This window comes from Salvia hispanica, chromosome 3 (assembly GCF_023119035.1).
Source record: "Salvia hispanica cultivar TCC Black 2014 chromosome 3, UniMelb_Shisp_WGS_1.0, whole genome shotgun sequence".
Classification (NCBI taxonomy): Eukaryota; Viridiplantae; Streptophyta; class Magnoliopsida; order Lamiales; family Lamiaceae; genus Salvia; species Salvia hispanica.
The window spans coordinates 50848430-50865002 of record NC_062967.1 but is presented as its reverse complement, the minus strand read 5'-3'; the positions used below and the strand labels follow the sequence as shown (position 1 = coordinate 50865002).

Genomic DNA, 16573 nt, shown 5'->3' with positions numbered 1-16573 from the left:
TCCTCTTCCTCTTCCTCTTCCTCTTCCTCTCCTTCGCCCTCCCCCAAACTTATTACATGCATGTCTCACATCATCTTCGCATTCACTGAATCACTGGACATTGGGCAATTATGATTTTTTGAAACTTCATGAATTGTAATTCAAATTTTAAAATGAGCTTGGCCAAACTTTGTAATTTACATGCAATTTTGCCTTTAAAAATAGAATTAATTACTGCTCCCAGCGAGACAAGGCTCATTCAAAATTATTTGTTGTTTGCATTTTGGGTTGTTAATGAACATTTAGCTACTCGTTAGTTATTCAAGCCTGAGCTCGTTACAAGCTTTCTTGAAGCTCATTGATAGTATACAAGTTGACCCAAACCTAATTTCGAGCTCGAGCTTTATGGTGTTTGGTTCGATGGGCCTAGTTCATTGTTCACAAACATGTTTGCAAGCTTCTGTCAATGATCACATGCCAATCGCAAGCACATTTTGAATATTGCACGAGATTGAGCTCAAACACAAATTTACTAATATAGACGAGCCAGGCTCGAGCTCAAATACAGGATCATCCAGTATCACACAAATCGAGCTAAAAGCAAAGCTTAGATGTCAAGCCGAGCTCAAACAACTTAATTATAAAATTGTTTGATTCAGGGTTCTATGTTACACTGTAATGAATCGAATCCTTCCTTGTATTTTCCACCTTCCATGAATCACAAGTAACGTATCAATAATACGGACAAATATCATACAATTCATTAAATAATATCATCTGCACTCCTTCTAGTCTCATAAATAGTGTAATAGCAATACATTGACACCCTTTCGATCAAACGCTAGTAAATTGTAGCAAAAAATAAAAATGATCACAAGGATGCAGAAAAAGAAAAAGAAAAGAAGAGTAAATGCAGAGAAAAGTTGAAAGCAAAAGAAAGGAACCAAAACCAATGCCTAACAATTTGCAGCTTTATGAGTAAGTACTTAGGTAGTTGTAGTAAGAGATATATGAGATGAGGCACGAAGACCTGAGGGAGAAATGCGCGTTTTCTAGAAGAGCTCAGCTTTCTTTTTGAGAAGGTCTTGCTTCCATTTCGGGGTCTGGTAGAAAGCTTCTTTGCTCATCTCAAACACTGTCTGGAATTCTTCCACGGAAAGATAGGCCTAATAATCAGTGCATGTTCAAAAGGGATTAGTCTCATTGTGATGATTTTTGTTAGAGATGAACGTGATCAAAGATTATGTAAGCAACCTCTCGGTGTTTGGAATCAATCCCTGGGATGGACTTGGATTTGAGCTGCTCATAACTATATGTACCCTCAACAGCTTTAGAGGCACCCATGTATTGCTCGTTTTCCTCCTCATTAGCATCTTCATTAGGCTCAGCTGGCTCCGAATCCTTCCCTTCCAAATTTTCTTTGGCTTCTTCCGCAAAGGCAGAAGCCTCTGTGTTCTTCCTTGGAGTTCGAGCTGTAGAATAACAAACATTTTGCCTCGGTTTAATTCAGTATTCAATCAAATGAACCTTTAGTTAGAGAGAGAGAAAGAGATACCAGTAGGGCTAGCTTCTGCACGTGGACTTCTGAGCCTTCGACCTGGAGATGATTCGGGTGATCGTTTCTCAGCAGTCAAAACAGAAGATAAAGCAGCCACTGCAGCAGCTCTCTGCCCTTGGCCCCTAGGGGCTGTGACTGGTTTCGGAGATGAAGTAGAATTGAATGCAGTGTTCAAAGCTGCCAAAGCTGAAGCCCTTTGAGTTGGTCCCTCATTATTCGAAGAATTGGACTTATCCTGAATTTGACACAGCTTAGATCAAGCAAATGTAGTTCAAGAAAAATGCTGAAACTTAAATACAATAAACTGAGCAAAATGCCTCATCAAATGTAATATTGCATAAACTGGAAATATACCTCATTGCCATAACCAAAGAGTTGCAAAGCCTTCTTTTGGAATGAGTTCCCACATACCTGTTTAAGGAAAATAAGAAAAAAAAAACCCTCATTTCAACGAACAAGCACAAAAATGTCTTTGGGAAATTATAGAATTTTAAGCACATTGTGATATCATTTAGTACGAAAATGAATATGTGTAACATACATTTGCTTTTGCAGGATCCCACGAAAAATATGTGGTAAAGAAGCATGGCTCATTTCCTTCAGAAACTTTGTAAAGTGGAACATTTGGGGCCAATCCGTCAAGTGAGGCAGCCATCTCCACGTATTTCTGTTGTAAGTTTCAGCAGTCAATAGAGCAGTTCTTGAGAGAACAACTTTAAGAACGACTTGAAAACATTTTAGATGATGATCACTAGTACTACCTGTCCAATCTCGAAAGCAGATTGCTTCTCTTTTGTGTCCACTAATTGGCCAACCCAAACAATCACTTCCGCATGTGTATCAAGTATCAACATATCCTCCGTTAACAGATCATCTTGAGAGAATCTGTATATTTCTTCAACCTGTCGTATAAAACACAGTTTTTAGTGCTTGAATTGCTACAAGGGTACTTCATGAATCATGAAAAATACTCGTTACATCCTGTACCTCAAATTTTCCTGGATTCCATAAGCCAGCATGTCATCATAAGAAAATGATTCAGAACAAGCAAAACATTGTTACTTCCAAGATATCCAGGGAGGAATGAAAATTGCATCAGAAATTTGGTACCTTTATTAATGGAGTAAGCAAACAAGTGAGGATCCCTGGGAGTCTCCGGTGCGGAATTCTTACTGGTGTGGGGCTTTTTTCCTCCGACAGCACCCCAAAAGACCGAGCTCTCGGTTCCTTCTTTAGTGTGCTTGATTGGTGATCCAGGCTAGGTTCACAAAGAAGCACGGAATTAATATCATCAAATGCAAAACGAGATGTATCTTATATAATAAGCCATTCAAAGTAGAAAAGATCTTTTTAGCAAGTAAAATCCATAATTTAATATTCAAATAAAAATAAAGGCATCTTATGTATGATTATTTATAACTTTGTAAAGTGCATACCTTGAGAAATTCTGCAACCTTGACTCCTAATTGCTGCTGCTCAACGGTACTTTGATTCCCTATCCAACAGAAATTTGTTGTTCCAGATTGAAGCACAAAACACTGATTCGAGTTCAATGATGTGGCCACCTACAAAGTCAGAAGAGCTTTGAGATAACCATAGTAAATAAAGATGATCAGATCACATGATGAAACCAATGACATACAATAACGTGAAACTCAGGTTTTTGGAAAATGTCGAAATGTAATAACTTCAAAATTAAGAATCGCATTGAGCATACCGCATCAACTTGCTCAGCTTTATTATTATGCACAGAAGTTCCAGATATGCAGAATAATGCAACACCATCGGCAGTGTAGGTCTCATCTTTTCCGCCCTTTTCAGCTATACGATCCTTGTAACCAGAGCTCATTCCACCCTTAAAAAAGATTTAAGGTTGTCAAATAAATGTTTTGACACTCCTTTTATATTTGTCAAATAAATGTTTGACACTACTTTCCAACGACAAGTAGTGAAAGGCACCTTAAGGGTCACCATGGGCTGGAATATGGCTATAAATTGAGGTGGCTCTTTCCCTTGATATATCCGGCTCTGCCAAAAGATTCATCATGTCATAACTTTGTAATTCACAAGTATCTAATTTTAGTGAAAACAGGTGGAATGTTACCTGCACTGGTCTCCCTTTTAGTGTGTTATACACTGTATTACACAATCTAGTAGCTGTCTCTACTACTTCCTGGGGATTGGAAAAGTCAATATGCTAAAACGATAAAAGGATTATTTTCCATTGAGTATAGATCGCTTACATAATGTTTAGGAAGCAATGTACCTGAACACTGTCTTTCCCAATCCAGCTACACAAATAGAAATCTTCCTTTCTTTCATGGTGATTATATGTGTAAAGCACAATGTAGCAATCCCCACTGTAAAATTTTCCTATTTCTTCTGCTGGAACTGCGGTTTTCTCACTGCCATTGATTCGCCAAACCTGGAAATATCACTCAAAAGTTCAAAACATCTTCAGGTAAGAAAGTACATTATACCAGTCTCAAACATGAAATGAAATTAAACCTCCAGTTTTCCACCTCCTTCAAGCAAAGGAGGAACGATGTCCTCGACAACTGGAGCATTTTTAGTAGCTGCCTTTACGCCGCCACCTTTCTGTTTCAGTAAGGCTGAAAGTTTTTTGGTAGAGAAGTTCATACCTCAGCCGACATGTGAGTAAATATCTATGTAGCTCAGGACTAAAATGTACCTGCTACTTTCCCCTTTCCCTCCTCAACAACAGTAGTAGATGATGCCACTGGCCAGGAGTCAAACTTGGATTTGAAAGCATGATTCTCATGACCTTGAATAAGCCGGATTATTTGTGTTGATTTTGGTCTACTTTGGCTAGTAACAAACACCTGAAATTGTCACTTGGCTTTGAGAGATCAAATTAATCACATTATAGTATGAATATGGCAGGTAAGATTTCCACCTCTGCAGCTTGACTAGCAGCTTTTCTCTCATCGACTTGAGTCACTCGGCCAACCCAAAGAAATATCTCATTGCCACAATCCAACAAATAACATCTGTTATTTTCAAGAAGTGACTTGGAAAGCTCTCCTTCTATGGCATTAGCATTGCCATCTTTTATGCTGCGAAGAAGAAAAGCAATTCGTTGACATCCAGTAAATAATTAGGACAATCATTTGCACCTCTACTAATACATTGAGGAAAAGAAGAAGGTTTGGAAGAACACAAGACAACATGGATTCTAACACTCCGTATACATTTTTATGCCACTTGATGGTAGGCATACAATTTAGGAAACTTTTGCAATCAAGAACTGCGACAGATATTGTTAAACAGCTACCTGTAAAGTTGTGGGGAAGTCTTATCTGCAACAACATCATCATCGGTGATAACTTTTTTACCAATGGGAGCAAAACCTCCGAAGAGAACCCAGAATTCACCAGAATCTGATTCAGCTTTTAATTTTCCATCATCTGTAAAACAGAGGAAATACAAATAACAGATATTATCATTACAGACACATAGATAGAGAAGTGAGAATTGGAAACAGAAAACAGTTCTCACCAACGATTGCAACATCACAAGTCCCTTCGTGGTACTTGTCCTTCAGAAACTGGACTACTTCTAAGGCCTTTCCCCTTTCTTGAATGTTGGAGTTTGCACCATTGAACTGATATATCTTGTTTTCAGTGTCGAGAATAAAGACATCGTCGTGATTCAATGATGATCGGGAGAACGGGACCTGCATGACACAGAGACAAGTTATTATAAACAACCAACCAATCTTCGGGTGTCTTAAACCCGGGTGCGAGACCGATTCTACTGGTCAGCATATGGATGCTGCCTACCTGTTTCAACCTTACAACACGTTTTCCTCTACAGATGTATAATCGAGTTTCAAACTCTTCTTCTTTTGGTGTCTTAAACCCGGATGCAACACCACCTTCTAGTGGTATGATACAAGGTTTAAAGTATGACAAGAATTTGTCGGACTCGTGTCCTTGCAATTCTCTGTACTGAACAGCACGGCCGCCAAGAACTGCATCAAGTTCGACAGTTTTGATAGCCGCAGTCCCTGCTTCATCCTAAGAATATGTGGAACATCATGTATGAAAAATAAAACGTGACTTGAGTGCTTCTAATAACAATAGAAAAAATAAACAGAATTATACTTGGCTAGTATCCTTTCCGAGCCAGAAGTGTACATCATAATGATAACCGCCTCCTCTTCCAGCAATTGTCTAGGCACAAAAGGACATGGAATTAAGTCTAGATTGCATATTTATTCTCTTTCTATGAAATAGATACATTACTTAAAATGGACGAACCTGTAGAATGATATAAGAATCTCCGCAGTAGAATTTGCCATAGTCAGGTTTTGGCAAGGGAACTGGTTGGAAGTTCTCAATTCTCCATATCTCAAGCCCTCTAGCTTAGAATTAAGGTTAACAAGATAGGTAGATTCACAATGAATAAATGACAAAATAAAGATGCACAAACCATCAAATATGTACAACACTTAATTAGGCAACAAGAATTGTCTCCATAAGTAAGGATACGCTTTTTGACCAACTCCCTGAAAAGCAGGTTCCAGAGATTTTGCTGCGTTAGACATTAGATTATACTGTTCTTGGTCGTGAAACAGGAACAAGATTTATCCGAGCAACTGATGGTTGAACTGGCATCAGCAGATTCAATTGCTGAAACGAAGCAACGAAAGAAATTCTTCAAACAGCTATCCAACACAAAAATTGACAAAAAATTATAGTTTTCCTACTAATGATTCAGTTATTTCTGTTTAAGTGATGATATCTATTCGGCAAAAATAATTCAGCGTTTACTAACACCCCTACCACGCAAAACTAGAATCCCAAACAACTACTACATGTTTCTTGGTGAATGGTGATCATACTAACAAAAGACAATGGAGGGGGAAACCGACACCACCATTGCCTACTAAGTAGTCAGATATACAACACGATGTTGATCACAGAAGCCTCAGTTATATTCAAACACTTGCTGTCATTTTCACAAACCTCAATTATAAACCAATTAATAGAGCCAATCAAATCACACTATTCTATACCAAAACATCAAGCTGCAACTCCAGCGTCAAGGCATTTCCCTCAACCAATTTACTTTTTAAACTCGATGATCATTCTACTCTAGGTGACAAATCAAACTCAAACATATACTACTACTAATTAACAAAAATCACCTTACTCTTCAGCACTGCTTCAATGTATGATCATCTATATACATTACATCTATTGCAGAAGATGAAGTACTAACTTCTTATAACAGTAATTTAAAGCATTTCCACCTCACAATCAACCGATCATACCTCCAATCGACAACATTCGGAAACAAAAAACGGCAATCACAGTCATGATAAAAAAAATTGGACGAAAACATAATCAGAATCCCTAGAAAAGCACAATCCAATCACCGAAACCTTTTGGAAACTCCTACTTTCAGGAGGTGAAAAGTAATGCGAAAAAGAGAAAAAAAGCAAAGGTGCTGGCAAAATGAAACGACAAGTGAGAGAAATGATTCACATTAATAGAGGAAAAGGTAATTGAATCATTGCTGCATGTAATCCACACGGGTGAAATCAGCGATTCTGTGATTGCATCTCTGTTTTTGATCACACGATTCCAAAATTCGACGATAATTTGATTTTACAATGGCATTTTATCGAGGCAGCGTTTGGGCAACAATGGAGGAGGAAGTGATAAATATAGAGAGAGAAACGTTGAGAGAGAAAGAAGGTGAATGAGAGAACTGAGAAAAGATCCGGTGATGGTGGCAGCACCAGCCATGTTGGCTTTTCTTCTTTTTATGGGCCTCCTTTTTCGCCTTCTTTAAATTCATTTCTCTTATTTTTTACTTTTCGAGAAATAGTGTTGTCATTTCTTTTCTTTTATATGCTTATCACATATTTATGTTTAGCAAACCGAAAGAAAAATTATGACGTAATTTGATCAAATTTAGTTTTGTTTGCAGAAGTTGAAAAAAATAATAAAGTTTGAATTTTATTATACTTATAACAAAAAAATTTAGCAGATGAAAAATAATGCCGGTGTGTTATTATACTGGCGATGAGCTAAAAAATGTTGTCTATTTATAAATATTTATGTTTATTTGAAAAACATAAAAAACATATTTTATGTAAGTAGTTAGATTTTTGCTGATTGATTATTGCCAATATATCCATGTATAATAATTTTTTAGTGATTTTTAAAATTCTTAGACTAACCATAGTCTAACCAAATTTCATTACTTTTCCAACAAAAAAATTGTCTTTATATTTTTATCATTTTTTGCATTTTCAAAGCTTGGCTAGAATGATATACAATTCCTTTATTTACTAATACTAATAAATACTGTACTAGTCATAAATATTGAATTGTAACCTGATAAATCTAATTCAACAAATGACTTGGTTTAATAGAATATTATGATGGAATTCTTCGGTCATTAAAATTGTGATTGGTCAATGTTTTTATTTAAAACGTGATGATTCCATTAAGTGTGACCGCGATTTTGACATGGTTGGTTACTTAAACACAAGACTAAAATCCATTATTATCCAAATCATAATAGTAATATTTTACGTTTTACAATATTAGATAAAGGTGTGGCTATAATATAAGATAATTTTAAAGAACATACTTGTATATTTTCGCACTTTAATGATAGATGAACAGATATTTGTTCGCCTTTTTTGTCTGCCGGCTTCTGCATTCATGTGGTTTGTGGCCCATGCAACCCACACATAACTCACCTTGTTAGTATTTTGCTCTTTAATTATTGGAATATTGACATCTAATATCATAAATTTTTTAAAAAGTTGAATTTTTTCCACAAACTTTAAAATTAGCAATATAATATCACGAATTTTATCCCGAGTTTATAATTTCAGTCAATAAAGAAATTCGACTATATTAATAGATTGAAGAACAAATTTGGAGAGTTTGCTTCAAAAAACTATTCTCAAAGATTGAAAATCTTGACACTCTCAAGTTGTTGTCGAGAAATTACGAAAAAATGATATTATTTGCTGGAATTTTTTCATTAGTTGAAAATAACAAACTCAGGATAAAGTTCGTGATATTATTTGTCAATTTCAAAGTTCGTGGAAAAAACAAACTTTTTGAAAGTTCCATAATATTCGGTGTCAATATCTCATAATTATTTCTGTTTTTTGGAGAGAGAGAATGTAGTAAATAAATTTAAATGTGTATTGAAATTAAACAATTATTTAATTGCATGTCATTATAGGCAACACTAAATTTAATTGCGTATATTTGATTTGTTTGTTTGCATGCATGATGTGAATAATAGACTTATTTCTCAATAAGAGAGCAAATTGTAAAAAAAATTAAGAAGTTCAATCAAATTTTGGGATAATCAACAAAAGAATAACGTTGGATTTAAATGCATCTATTCCATGATGATTTTTCGTATAAAATTGTACTAGTATATCTGATGTATAATTGAGAAACATGTACGTCATTGTCGGTGAGTTAAACGACATGATCTTTTTTATAAAAGAATATAATATTATTTTATTAATCAATAATATATTAAATTTATAATTGCAAATAAATTCAAACTGAAGTTGAAAGTAAAGTTGCCATTGCTTTTATTTCTCTTGTGTATATATACATTTTCATTGATACTATACCGTCGCATATAAAAAATTGCTTCATTAATTCAGGAAAACTCAGCAGTAAAAATTCCTCATGTATGTAAATAAAAGTGTGTTCATTTTGTGCGTGTGAAGTAGCCAAGCGGTAGACTGAGGTCAAAGGTCTCGGATTCAATTCCTCCGTGTCGTGACCTTTAAATTTATATTCATATAACAATTAAAAAAAAATGTGTTCATTTTGGTGGCAACGAGCTCGATTTTAGCGCCAAAGCAATTTGCAGAGCAAAGTGGGCATAAAGAGCACGAAATCAGCCACTGCTCTATCATCAATGTACTGCATATGGAAACCATGCCTGTACTTCTCCTCAACCCTAATTTGCTCCCCAATAGCCAACTCCGACAAGCAGATCGCGAGCTTCATCCTCTCCGAGTAAATTAACTGTGGAACCTTGATCGCCTTCTCCCTCAACACGCATGATTTATCTCCGGCGGCTACGATTGGCCATTCCGGACACCGCATTTGGTCGGCGGCGGTGAAAATCGGCTGTTGCCGGCTGGTCAGATGGTAACGGTCTCATCCTCTCTGTCTAGCTAAGCTGCTATTTACTTACTCTTTCTGTTTACTTTTTAGTATCTTTTACTTACCTTTTTGACTGATTGCATTTTCTGCTAAGGAAGTATTGGAAATTAGGGGACTGAGTGATTGAGATGAATAGAATAATAGAGATGCTGTGTGATTTTACAAATTTTCACGCATTATCCACTTAATGACGAAGAAAATGATTGATTTCAGCTCTTAATGCCACATATTAGAAAGTGAATTATGCAAATGCTGTTCTTCTCTAGAATAAGTTTAGTTAATTTAATAAAGTAAATATGATCATAACTTGATCATTGCTTGAAACAAGAAGAGGCTAACTCACAAGATTTTGTATCACTTTTTTCCATTGCAAGTAACGGATTTAGATCTTGTTACTTGGTCACATTTTTTAGTTCTACAAACAATTTTGAGCATCAAGTACAAGTCCAATAGGTTCCATTTATCTATTGAGTTAATCAGTATTTGGTGGGGTTCTTGTCTTCATAATTTTTTTCAGTCATCATTATCCTGCGACGAGATTTTCTGTTGTTAATGATGTTTGTATTTCAATATTGGTAGTGAATATTACATGGATAATTATGACTACAGTGATTGTAGAGGAGATCATTTGATTGAGAAAGGTTGATTTTAATAGAAGGGATATATACATTGAAATGTATGTCAACCATCTAAACTCTGAATGATCCCAGTAGATCCACAACTCATTGCCATCCACAAATTTTTCCAGTTTGTCCTAAAACCTTTGAGGTTGAATGATTTATCGATAAGGTACAGGGTGTACATTCAGAAAGGAAGTGCGCTGCGAAAAGGCAACTGATATGATAAGGGCAATGCAGCAAGTCTTCAAATTTTAGGTTGGGGGGAAGTTAGGTTGGGTAGGGTGGCGACTTAAGTAATTTGACTGTGTCATCTTATCTACTTTATATTGTGTTTCAATATTGTTTTGGTTTTATAAGTGAAATTTGTATATCTTAATTTAATTGCAATTATATGCAATCAAATGAGGTATTATAGGACTGTATGTCGTTTTAATTGGGCTATAAATTGAATAGTTTCGTGTTGGATAAAGTGTCTTTTGTGCAATCAGAAGGAACTAGTACTCAAGTAATCATTTTTTGTTTTTTTTTTCAATGAAAAACAACTTTGAAGAATGACTCGAGTCACTCTACATCATTTTGGTTCACCTTGTATTCTCTAGTATATTCATTCAGTGAAATTAATTTCGGTCCTGTTTTCTGATGTATATTTGAGTTAAGCATTGGGCAATATCATACACCCAAGATTCAAAAACAAAAATTGTATAAATAACTAACTCGCTTGCAAAACAATTGAAGTTTTTATTGATATCATCAATTTTTGTAACAATTCAGAAAGAAATGAAACACTTTATAGAACTCAGGAATGTAAAATACGGCTGTTTTGGGTAGTTTGTCACTCTTAGGACCCTTTCTAAGCTAAGCAACTGGAACAACTTTCACATTATCAATAACAGGGCCACACATATGACCAAAATCATACATCTTAGTATGATAAAATGGATTCCAGAATCTAATCCTTGTCCTGTTTGAAACTGCTTCAAACCCAAGGCTTGCATTCTTGAACCACCCTTTTCCCTGAGATGTGAACGGAACACTTACAGTTTTCCCGCCTGCAAAAGCTTCCACGGTCATCGTCCCGTGGCATCCATTATTAGCATCTCCAACGGTGAATGTGAGTTCGTACCACTTCTTTTCAACTGTTCTAATAATTTGTGAGATTGCTGTTTCTCTGCCTCCCACAAACTCAATTGCTGCAAGTCCCGATGGCACGTTGAAGTGCTTTGAGTCAATGTATTTGACAGGTTTGAGTGACTCGACGATCCATCCGGGGATCGGTGAGCACAGGTCCTGGCGCATGGGGAGGATGAGGATTCCGGTGGAGTAGTTCTTGAAGACGTGGGGGCCTGACTCGAAGCCTCCATTCTTCACCAAATTCCCTGGGAATTATTTATCGAGTCAGTTTTTTGTTTGTTTAGATCTTTGTTCCTCGTAAGTCAGAGTAGCTAAGAAAATGAAGTTTGAATACTTACCTGGTGTTAATTTCAGGGGCAGCTTTTCCTTGATAGCGATGGAGTCGAGGAGAGGTCCACAGGTTGGATCTTCTTGCATCCCGGGATTGTGGAATGTGACCTTCACAACGCTGGAATTCGCCCTGAAACTCCAGGCGTACGTATCCCCTCCGTCGGTGCTGTACAGCGTCTGGATCGGGAGATCGCTGTACAGCCCGGGGACGGCAACCCTCAGCACCTCATCTTGGGCGCAGGTCCTGGTCGCCCCGAATGTGAGCGTGTAGCTTGCGCCTGGCTTCAAATTCCTGACGTACTGCGTTACCGAAGCCTCATTTCCGAGCCTCACAGCGTGGGCCCCACGTGGGACGGCGAAGTAGAACCCGCCCGGCTGAGGCCCACCATGAATGTACTCAACTAGGCCGGAGATTACCCATTTGGGGAGGGAGTACTTCCCAATTATCACTGTTTTATTCAGGTGCGCTGGCTTTGGCCCTACTTCAAAGTCTCCATTTGGTAGTAGTCCTGTTGAGATAGAAACATTTGAAATAACATTAGTAGAAGAATAGCTTGAAACTAAGTTGAAAGAAATGGCATTTAGAAAACATTAAGTTGTGGGCTTTATGTACATACCATCAAGATGAGGAGCTTCTTTAGCAAAAGCTAGGGTGTTGCATAGGATGAATAGGGATAGGGACAAAAGAGTAGGATAGGCCATTAAAGCTATCAAGAAAACAAATGAGCTTAGTCTTAATAGATTGGATCAAGCTTGTATATATATATAGTATATAATTAATCTTGAACACTTACCAAAGCTGGAAAAATTAATGAAACTAGGGCCATGTTAGAATCCCATGAATTTAGGCGGGAGATGTGTTTGACTCATGCAGTTTTTTCCTATATTTTAGTGCCTTTTCCCACACATTACCACATGAGTTTGTTTTCAACTTTTAAGTCTTTCATGGGTTGCCGTGATTATCTCAGCCTATGTTGAATTCTTGTTTTCAGAAATACTCCACCATTCTGTCTCTATAGGATTATCTATTCTTCCACTTTTCTTTTCTTCTTTTTTTTTTCATTTTGGAAAAAAAGTTTTAAAGAAAAATACTCCTTGCCTTTTTGTGTAGGAACATGTTGTATGTCTATGTAAGAGGAAAGAGACATGTAACTTCTACATATAGTTTTTTAAGGATATAGTATTGGATTCAAAATGATATTCAATTGTAGACTACTTTTTTAGGTGTTTGCAGAAAGTACTGTAGATGTAGAAACAGTTTTTACACATTGCTTATTTAAATATTGAGAAATATGATGAGTTGGGAAGTTGATCCGGTTTTATGTATTATCCGAGTTGAATGCAGTTTGGTATGATAGATAACTCATCTATGTTAGAGTTACATGACCGAAAATGACCTAAAATATATGATCATATCGTGTTTTGTTTATCTATCATACCCTACTTATTGAATTCAAATTAAGGAACTTATATATGTGGGTGATCAGGAAAAAAATAGTTTTGGCATTTAATTTCTGGGATCTTAGATCAGAACACACACCAACAGCTGGTTGGTGTAACAATAAATGAGCTAGAGATCTCACCATAGTCGGATTAAAATTTTTAAATATGGGAAAAAATTACAAAAATGAAGTTGCTTCACTTGTATAATAAGTGATTCCTTAATAAAAAATAATAATTATAATCTGACATGTCATAAAAATTAAATTCGATTGCTTGCTAACAATGAATAGTTCCATTAATGCGTGAACATAAAAATATACCCTAATATACGAAAGATTAGTATAAAAAATTGGCCAAAAAAAGAGTTTTAAAATTTGGTGCGTGGAAATCTAGCCCTACATGTTCCTCTAATTATTCCACCGCCCACCATTTTCGCAGCTTTGAAATATTAACAAACTAATCTTATAATAATGATTTAATAATACATCATTCATGTGCATCACATCACATTCGATATTAGTATTTTCATAGTGACCTACTGAAAATAATAGATTCTCGATATTCATTATAATGTTATATGGAGTAACTTATATTTATATGTATTAGAAACTATTTTCCATTTAATTACATTCATGCATCAGTCTTTCTTTTGTGTGGGAGGATTAATTTTATCTTTCCTTGAACTTTCGCGAACTAGTTTGAGCACTCAAAAGTCAAACATATAAATAATTTTTTGATTTAATTCCAAAAACATAACGTCGGTAGCAGAAAAAAATTACTACTATGATACACTTCGAGTATAAATAATATTTTTAATGTTTTATAGCCACGTTCGTAAAAGTGTCATTTACCAATATGTAAAACTTCTAAACAAAGCGCGCCGGACCACTGCTGGATACACCTCCTTATCTCATTTTTATTCGAATCTAATTAAAATGTATTAACAATTCTCTTATTTTTATTTGAATCTAATTAAAATGTATTAACAATTGATTAAATAATGTGTTTTCACCACTGCTAGATACACTTCCTTCTCTCATTTTTATATTGGGGTTTCTAAGAGTGTCCACAGTGGTGGCGGCACAACGGACCACTGTTGGATATACCTCCTTCTCTCATTTTTATTCGAATCTAATTAAAATGTATTAACAATTGATTAAGTAATGTGTTTTGTGGTTGTGGTGTTGCTGTTATTGAGCTAGACAAGTTTTTATGGCTGTGGAAGTTTTTTGTGGCTATGTTGTGGTTGTTCCGCATCACTGTGGACACTTACTTAAAGCTTTCAGCTTAATTAAACATGAAAGGAAAATTTTCGTCTAAATATTGAGCCTTTCAAGTTTCCAAAAATAATTGAAGATTTAAAACATTTTGTCCTTAATTGTTAGCTATATGGGCCAGTAATTTTCTCAGTCCAATAAGTGTGTAAGATTCAAGACTACTATGAAATGTTAGCTATATTGGGCTTGTATATTTTCTCAGTCCAATAAGTGTGTAACATTCAATACTATTGGGCTATGGCCTATTCTCAAAGGCCAATTGAAGCCTTTACACCTACATAAAACATTTTATAACTTCATCATCTCAAATATTTATAAAAGTATATTGCCTTTTGCATATAAATAGATAAAGTGGGTAGACTTATCAAAAAATAAAATATTTTACAATGAAATTCAATTGTATCCATCATGTAAATTGTAAAGTAGGTTTCTTGTGTGATCATCTTACGAATCTTGATATGTAAATATTTAATTATACTATCATTCTTAATTTCCATTTTAACAATAGATGGGGGGGACCGAGTATGCCAAGGAGAAGAGAGACAGTGCATGATACAAGTGTCATGATGTATGTCCCATAAAGGGGGAGCCCCATCTCAATCACATAGAGATTTCATAGTGCAATTCTTCCTTGCCCCTTTTTTTCTTTTATGGGCCATACACATGGATGACATGCACATAAAGTGGATACCTATCACATCATGCACATGCCATAGTGGTTAGTGGAGTCAAATCCTATGAAAGCTGTCCTTGAAAATGACTCTTATTTATGAGAAACATGGTTTTAAGATTATTTTTTCTTTTGTCCTCTTTTTTCTGTGTTTTTTTAGTTCAAACCATGTACAGACAAGTAGAGGATCGAACTGAATTGAGACAATTTTGAGATGTGGGGAACTGCATCATTGTTCATAAAGAAGCTGAAGTTTGGGTCTTTTGTAGGATATTGGTGCATTGGGGTGTAAATAAATTGAGTCTGGTGTGCAATTTTTAGCCAATACCCTCTTCGTCCGTCCCTAATTATGTGTCTCACTTTTCTAATTTAGGGCATTCCCTATTGTCATCATTTTTACTGGGCAAATGCAGCCACATTTTACGTAATTCATTTAACTCACATTAAATTATAAAACTAATATTCTGTCCATCCACAATAAATAATCTCATTTGTGCATGACATAGATTTTAATCTATAATTGGTCAAGTATTAGAGAGAAAGAAAAATAGAATGAGTAAAGTACTATTTTGATTCTAAGCATATGACTGAAATACGAAGTTGGTCAAAAACATTCAATTTTTGAAAATTGAGTCCTACAGAAATGAAATCGTCGTCGAATCGGTCTGTTTTTACGGTTTCGTCAAAAACTAACCGTCGAAATTTTGACTAAATTATAATATTAATCCATAATTAATTAAAATAAAATAAAATAGAAAATAAAAAATAGAGAGAGAAATAGACGAGAGAGAAGAAGAGAGATAAAAGTGATTTTTTTTCTATTTCATTAATTTTAATTAATCATGAATTAATATTCTAATTTAGTCAAAATTTCACCAATCTTCCGTTGACCATTTGTTTTTGATGAAACCGTAAAATAGGATCAATCCGATGATGGTTTCAATTGTTTAGGTCTCGATTTTCAAAAAGTGAATGTTTTGGATCAACTTCGGTCATATGTTTTGAAATAGTACTTTACTCCTACATTTATTCCAGTTGAATTTTGTTTGTTATGAAGTTGGTGAGAATTTTTTTTACTCATCGTGAATTCGTGATACTTATTATTACGATGGTGATATTTTAAAATATTCATGCATGAATTTGCTGTGAATTAACCTAATTAATTTATCCACCGTCAATGTTCTTATCCAAGTGGAAAAATTACTACATAATGTTTATCTCGTGTGATGTGTGAACAATTTAATCCACATGAGACATAATAATGAACTTCAAATAGTATGGTAAAATTTTGTGTGGACTAGATGCACGCACTCATATTTTACATGTACTTGTAAAATACGTAGGTTAAGAGTCCGAAGATGGAATTAATTTCTTTT

At 35.3% G+C, this 16573-nt stretch overlaps 2 protein-coding genes across 3 annotated transcripts; both read right to left on the bottom strand.

Moving 5' to 3' along the window:
- Window positions 1-709: 709 nt before the first annotated feature.
- Window positions 710-7280, bottom strand: LOC125211590 (villin-3-like). 2 transcript variants are annotated; one of them, XM_048111454.1, is made up of 23 exons: window positions 7051-7280; window positions 6052-6192; window positions 5821-5920; window positions 5665-5733; window positions 5341-5577; window positions 5057-5234; window positions 4833-4965; window positions 4455-4614; window positions 4230-4380; window positions 4046-4149; window positions 3804-3962; window positions 3642-3710; window positions 3497-3565; window positions 3255-3392; window positions 2974-3102; window positions 2648-2795; window positions 2525-2535; window positions 2299-2439; window positions 2079-2204; window positions 1892-1948; window positions 1535-1772; window positions 1234-1451; window positions 710-1145 (listed from the first exon to the last, which is right to left on the bottom strand). In XM_048111454.1, the coding sequence occupies exons 2-23, from the start codon at window positions 6105-6107 to the stop codon at window positions 1032-1034; spliced, it is 2805 nt and encodes a 934-aa protein (XP_047967411.1). In that variant the 5' UTR covers window positions 6108-6192; window positions 7051-7280; the 3' UTR covers window positions 710-1031. The 2 variants fall into 2 exon arrangements, with proteins under 2 accessions (XP_047967411.1, XP_047967412.1); XM_048111455.1 differs by lacking the exon at window positions 7051-7280 and adding an exon at window positions 6837-6921.
- A 3784-nt stretch (window positions 7281-11064) lies between these two features.
- Window positions 11065-12554, bottom strand: LOC125212270. Its single transcript, XM_048112384.1, has 3 exons — window positions 12425-12554; window positions 11816-12316; window positions 11065-11722 (listed from the first exon to the last, which is right to left on the bottom strand). Exons 1-3 carry the CDS (start codon window positions 12507-12509, stop codon window positions 11202-11204), a joined length of 1107 nt encoding a protein of 368 aa, XP_047968341.1. The 5' UTR covers window positions 12510-12554; the 3' UTR covers window positions 11065-11201.
- Window positions 12555-16573: the final 4019 nt, after the last annotated feature.

Bases quoted from the DNA above. Each gene is read 5' to 3' on its own strand.
- LOC125211590 (XM_048111454.1), bottom strand. From the start codon at position 6,107: ATGTCTAACGCAGCAAAATCTCTGGAACCTGCTTTTCAGGGAGTTGGT. The intron at 5,734-5,820 runs GTTCGTCCATTT...TTTTGTGCCTAG, and splicing joins ATTCTTATATCATTCTACAG to ACAATTGCTGGAAGAGGAGG. The intron at 1,949-2,078 runs GTATGTTACACA...TTCCTTAAACAG, and splicing joins GGGATCCTGCAAAAGCAAAT to GTATGTGGGAACTCATTCCA.
- LOC125212270 (XM_048112384.1), bottom strand. From the start codon at position 12,509: ATGGCCTATCCTACTCTTTTGTCCCTATCCCTATTCATCCTATGCAAC. The intron at 12,317-12,424 runs GTATGTACATAA...CTATCTCAACAG, and splicing joins AGAAGCTCCTCATCTTGATG to GACTACTACCAAATGGAGAC. The intron at 11,723-11,815 runs GTAAGTATTCAA...AATAATTCCCAG, and splicing joins GCCCCTGAAATTAACACCAG to GGAATTTGGTGAAGAATGGA.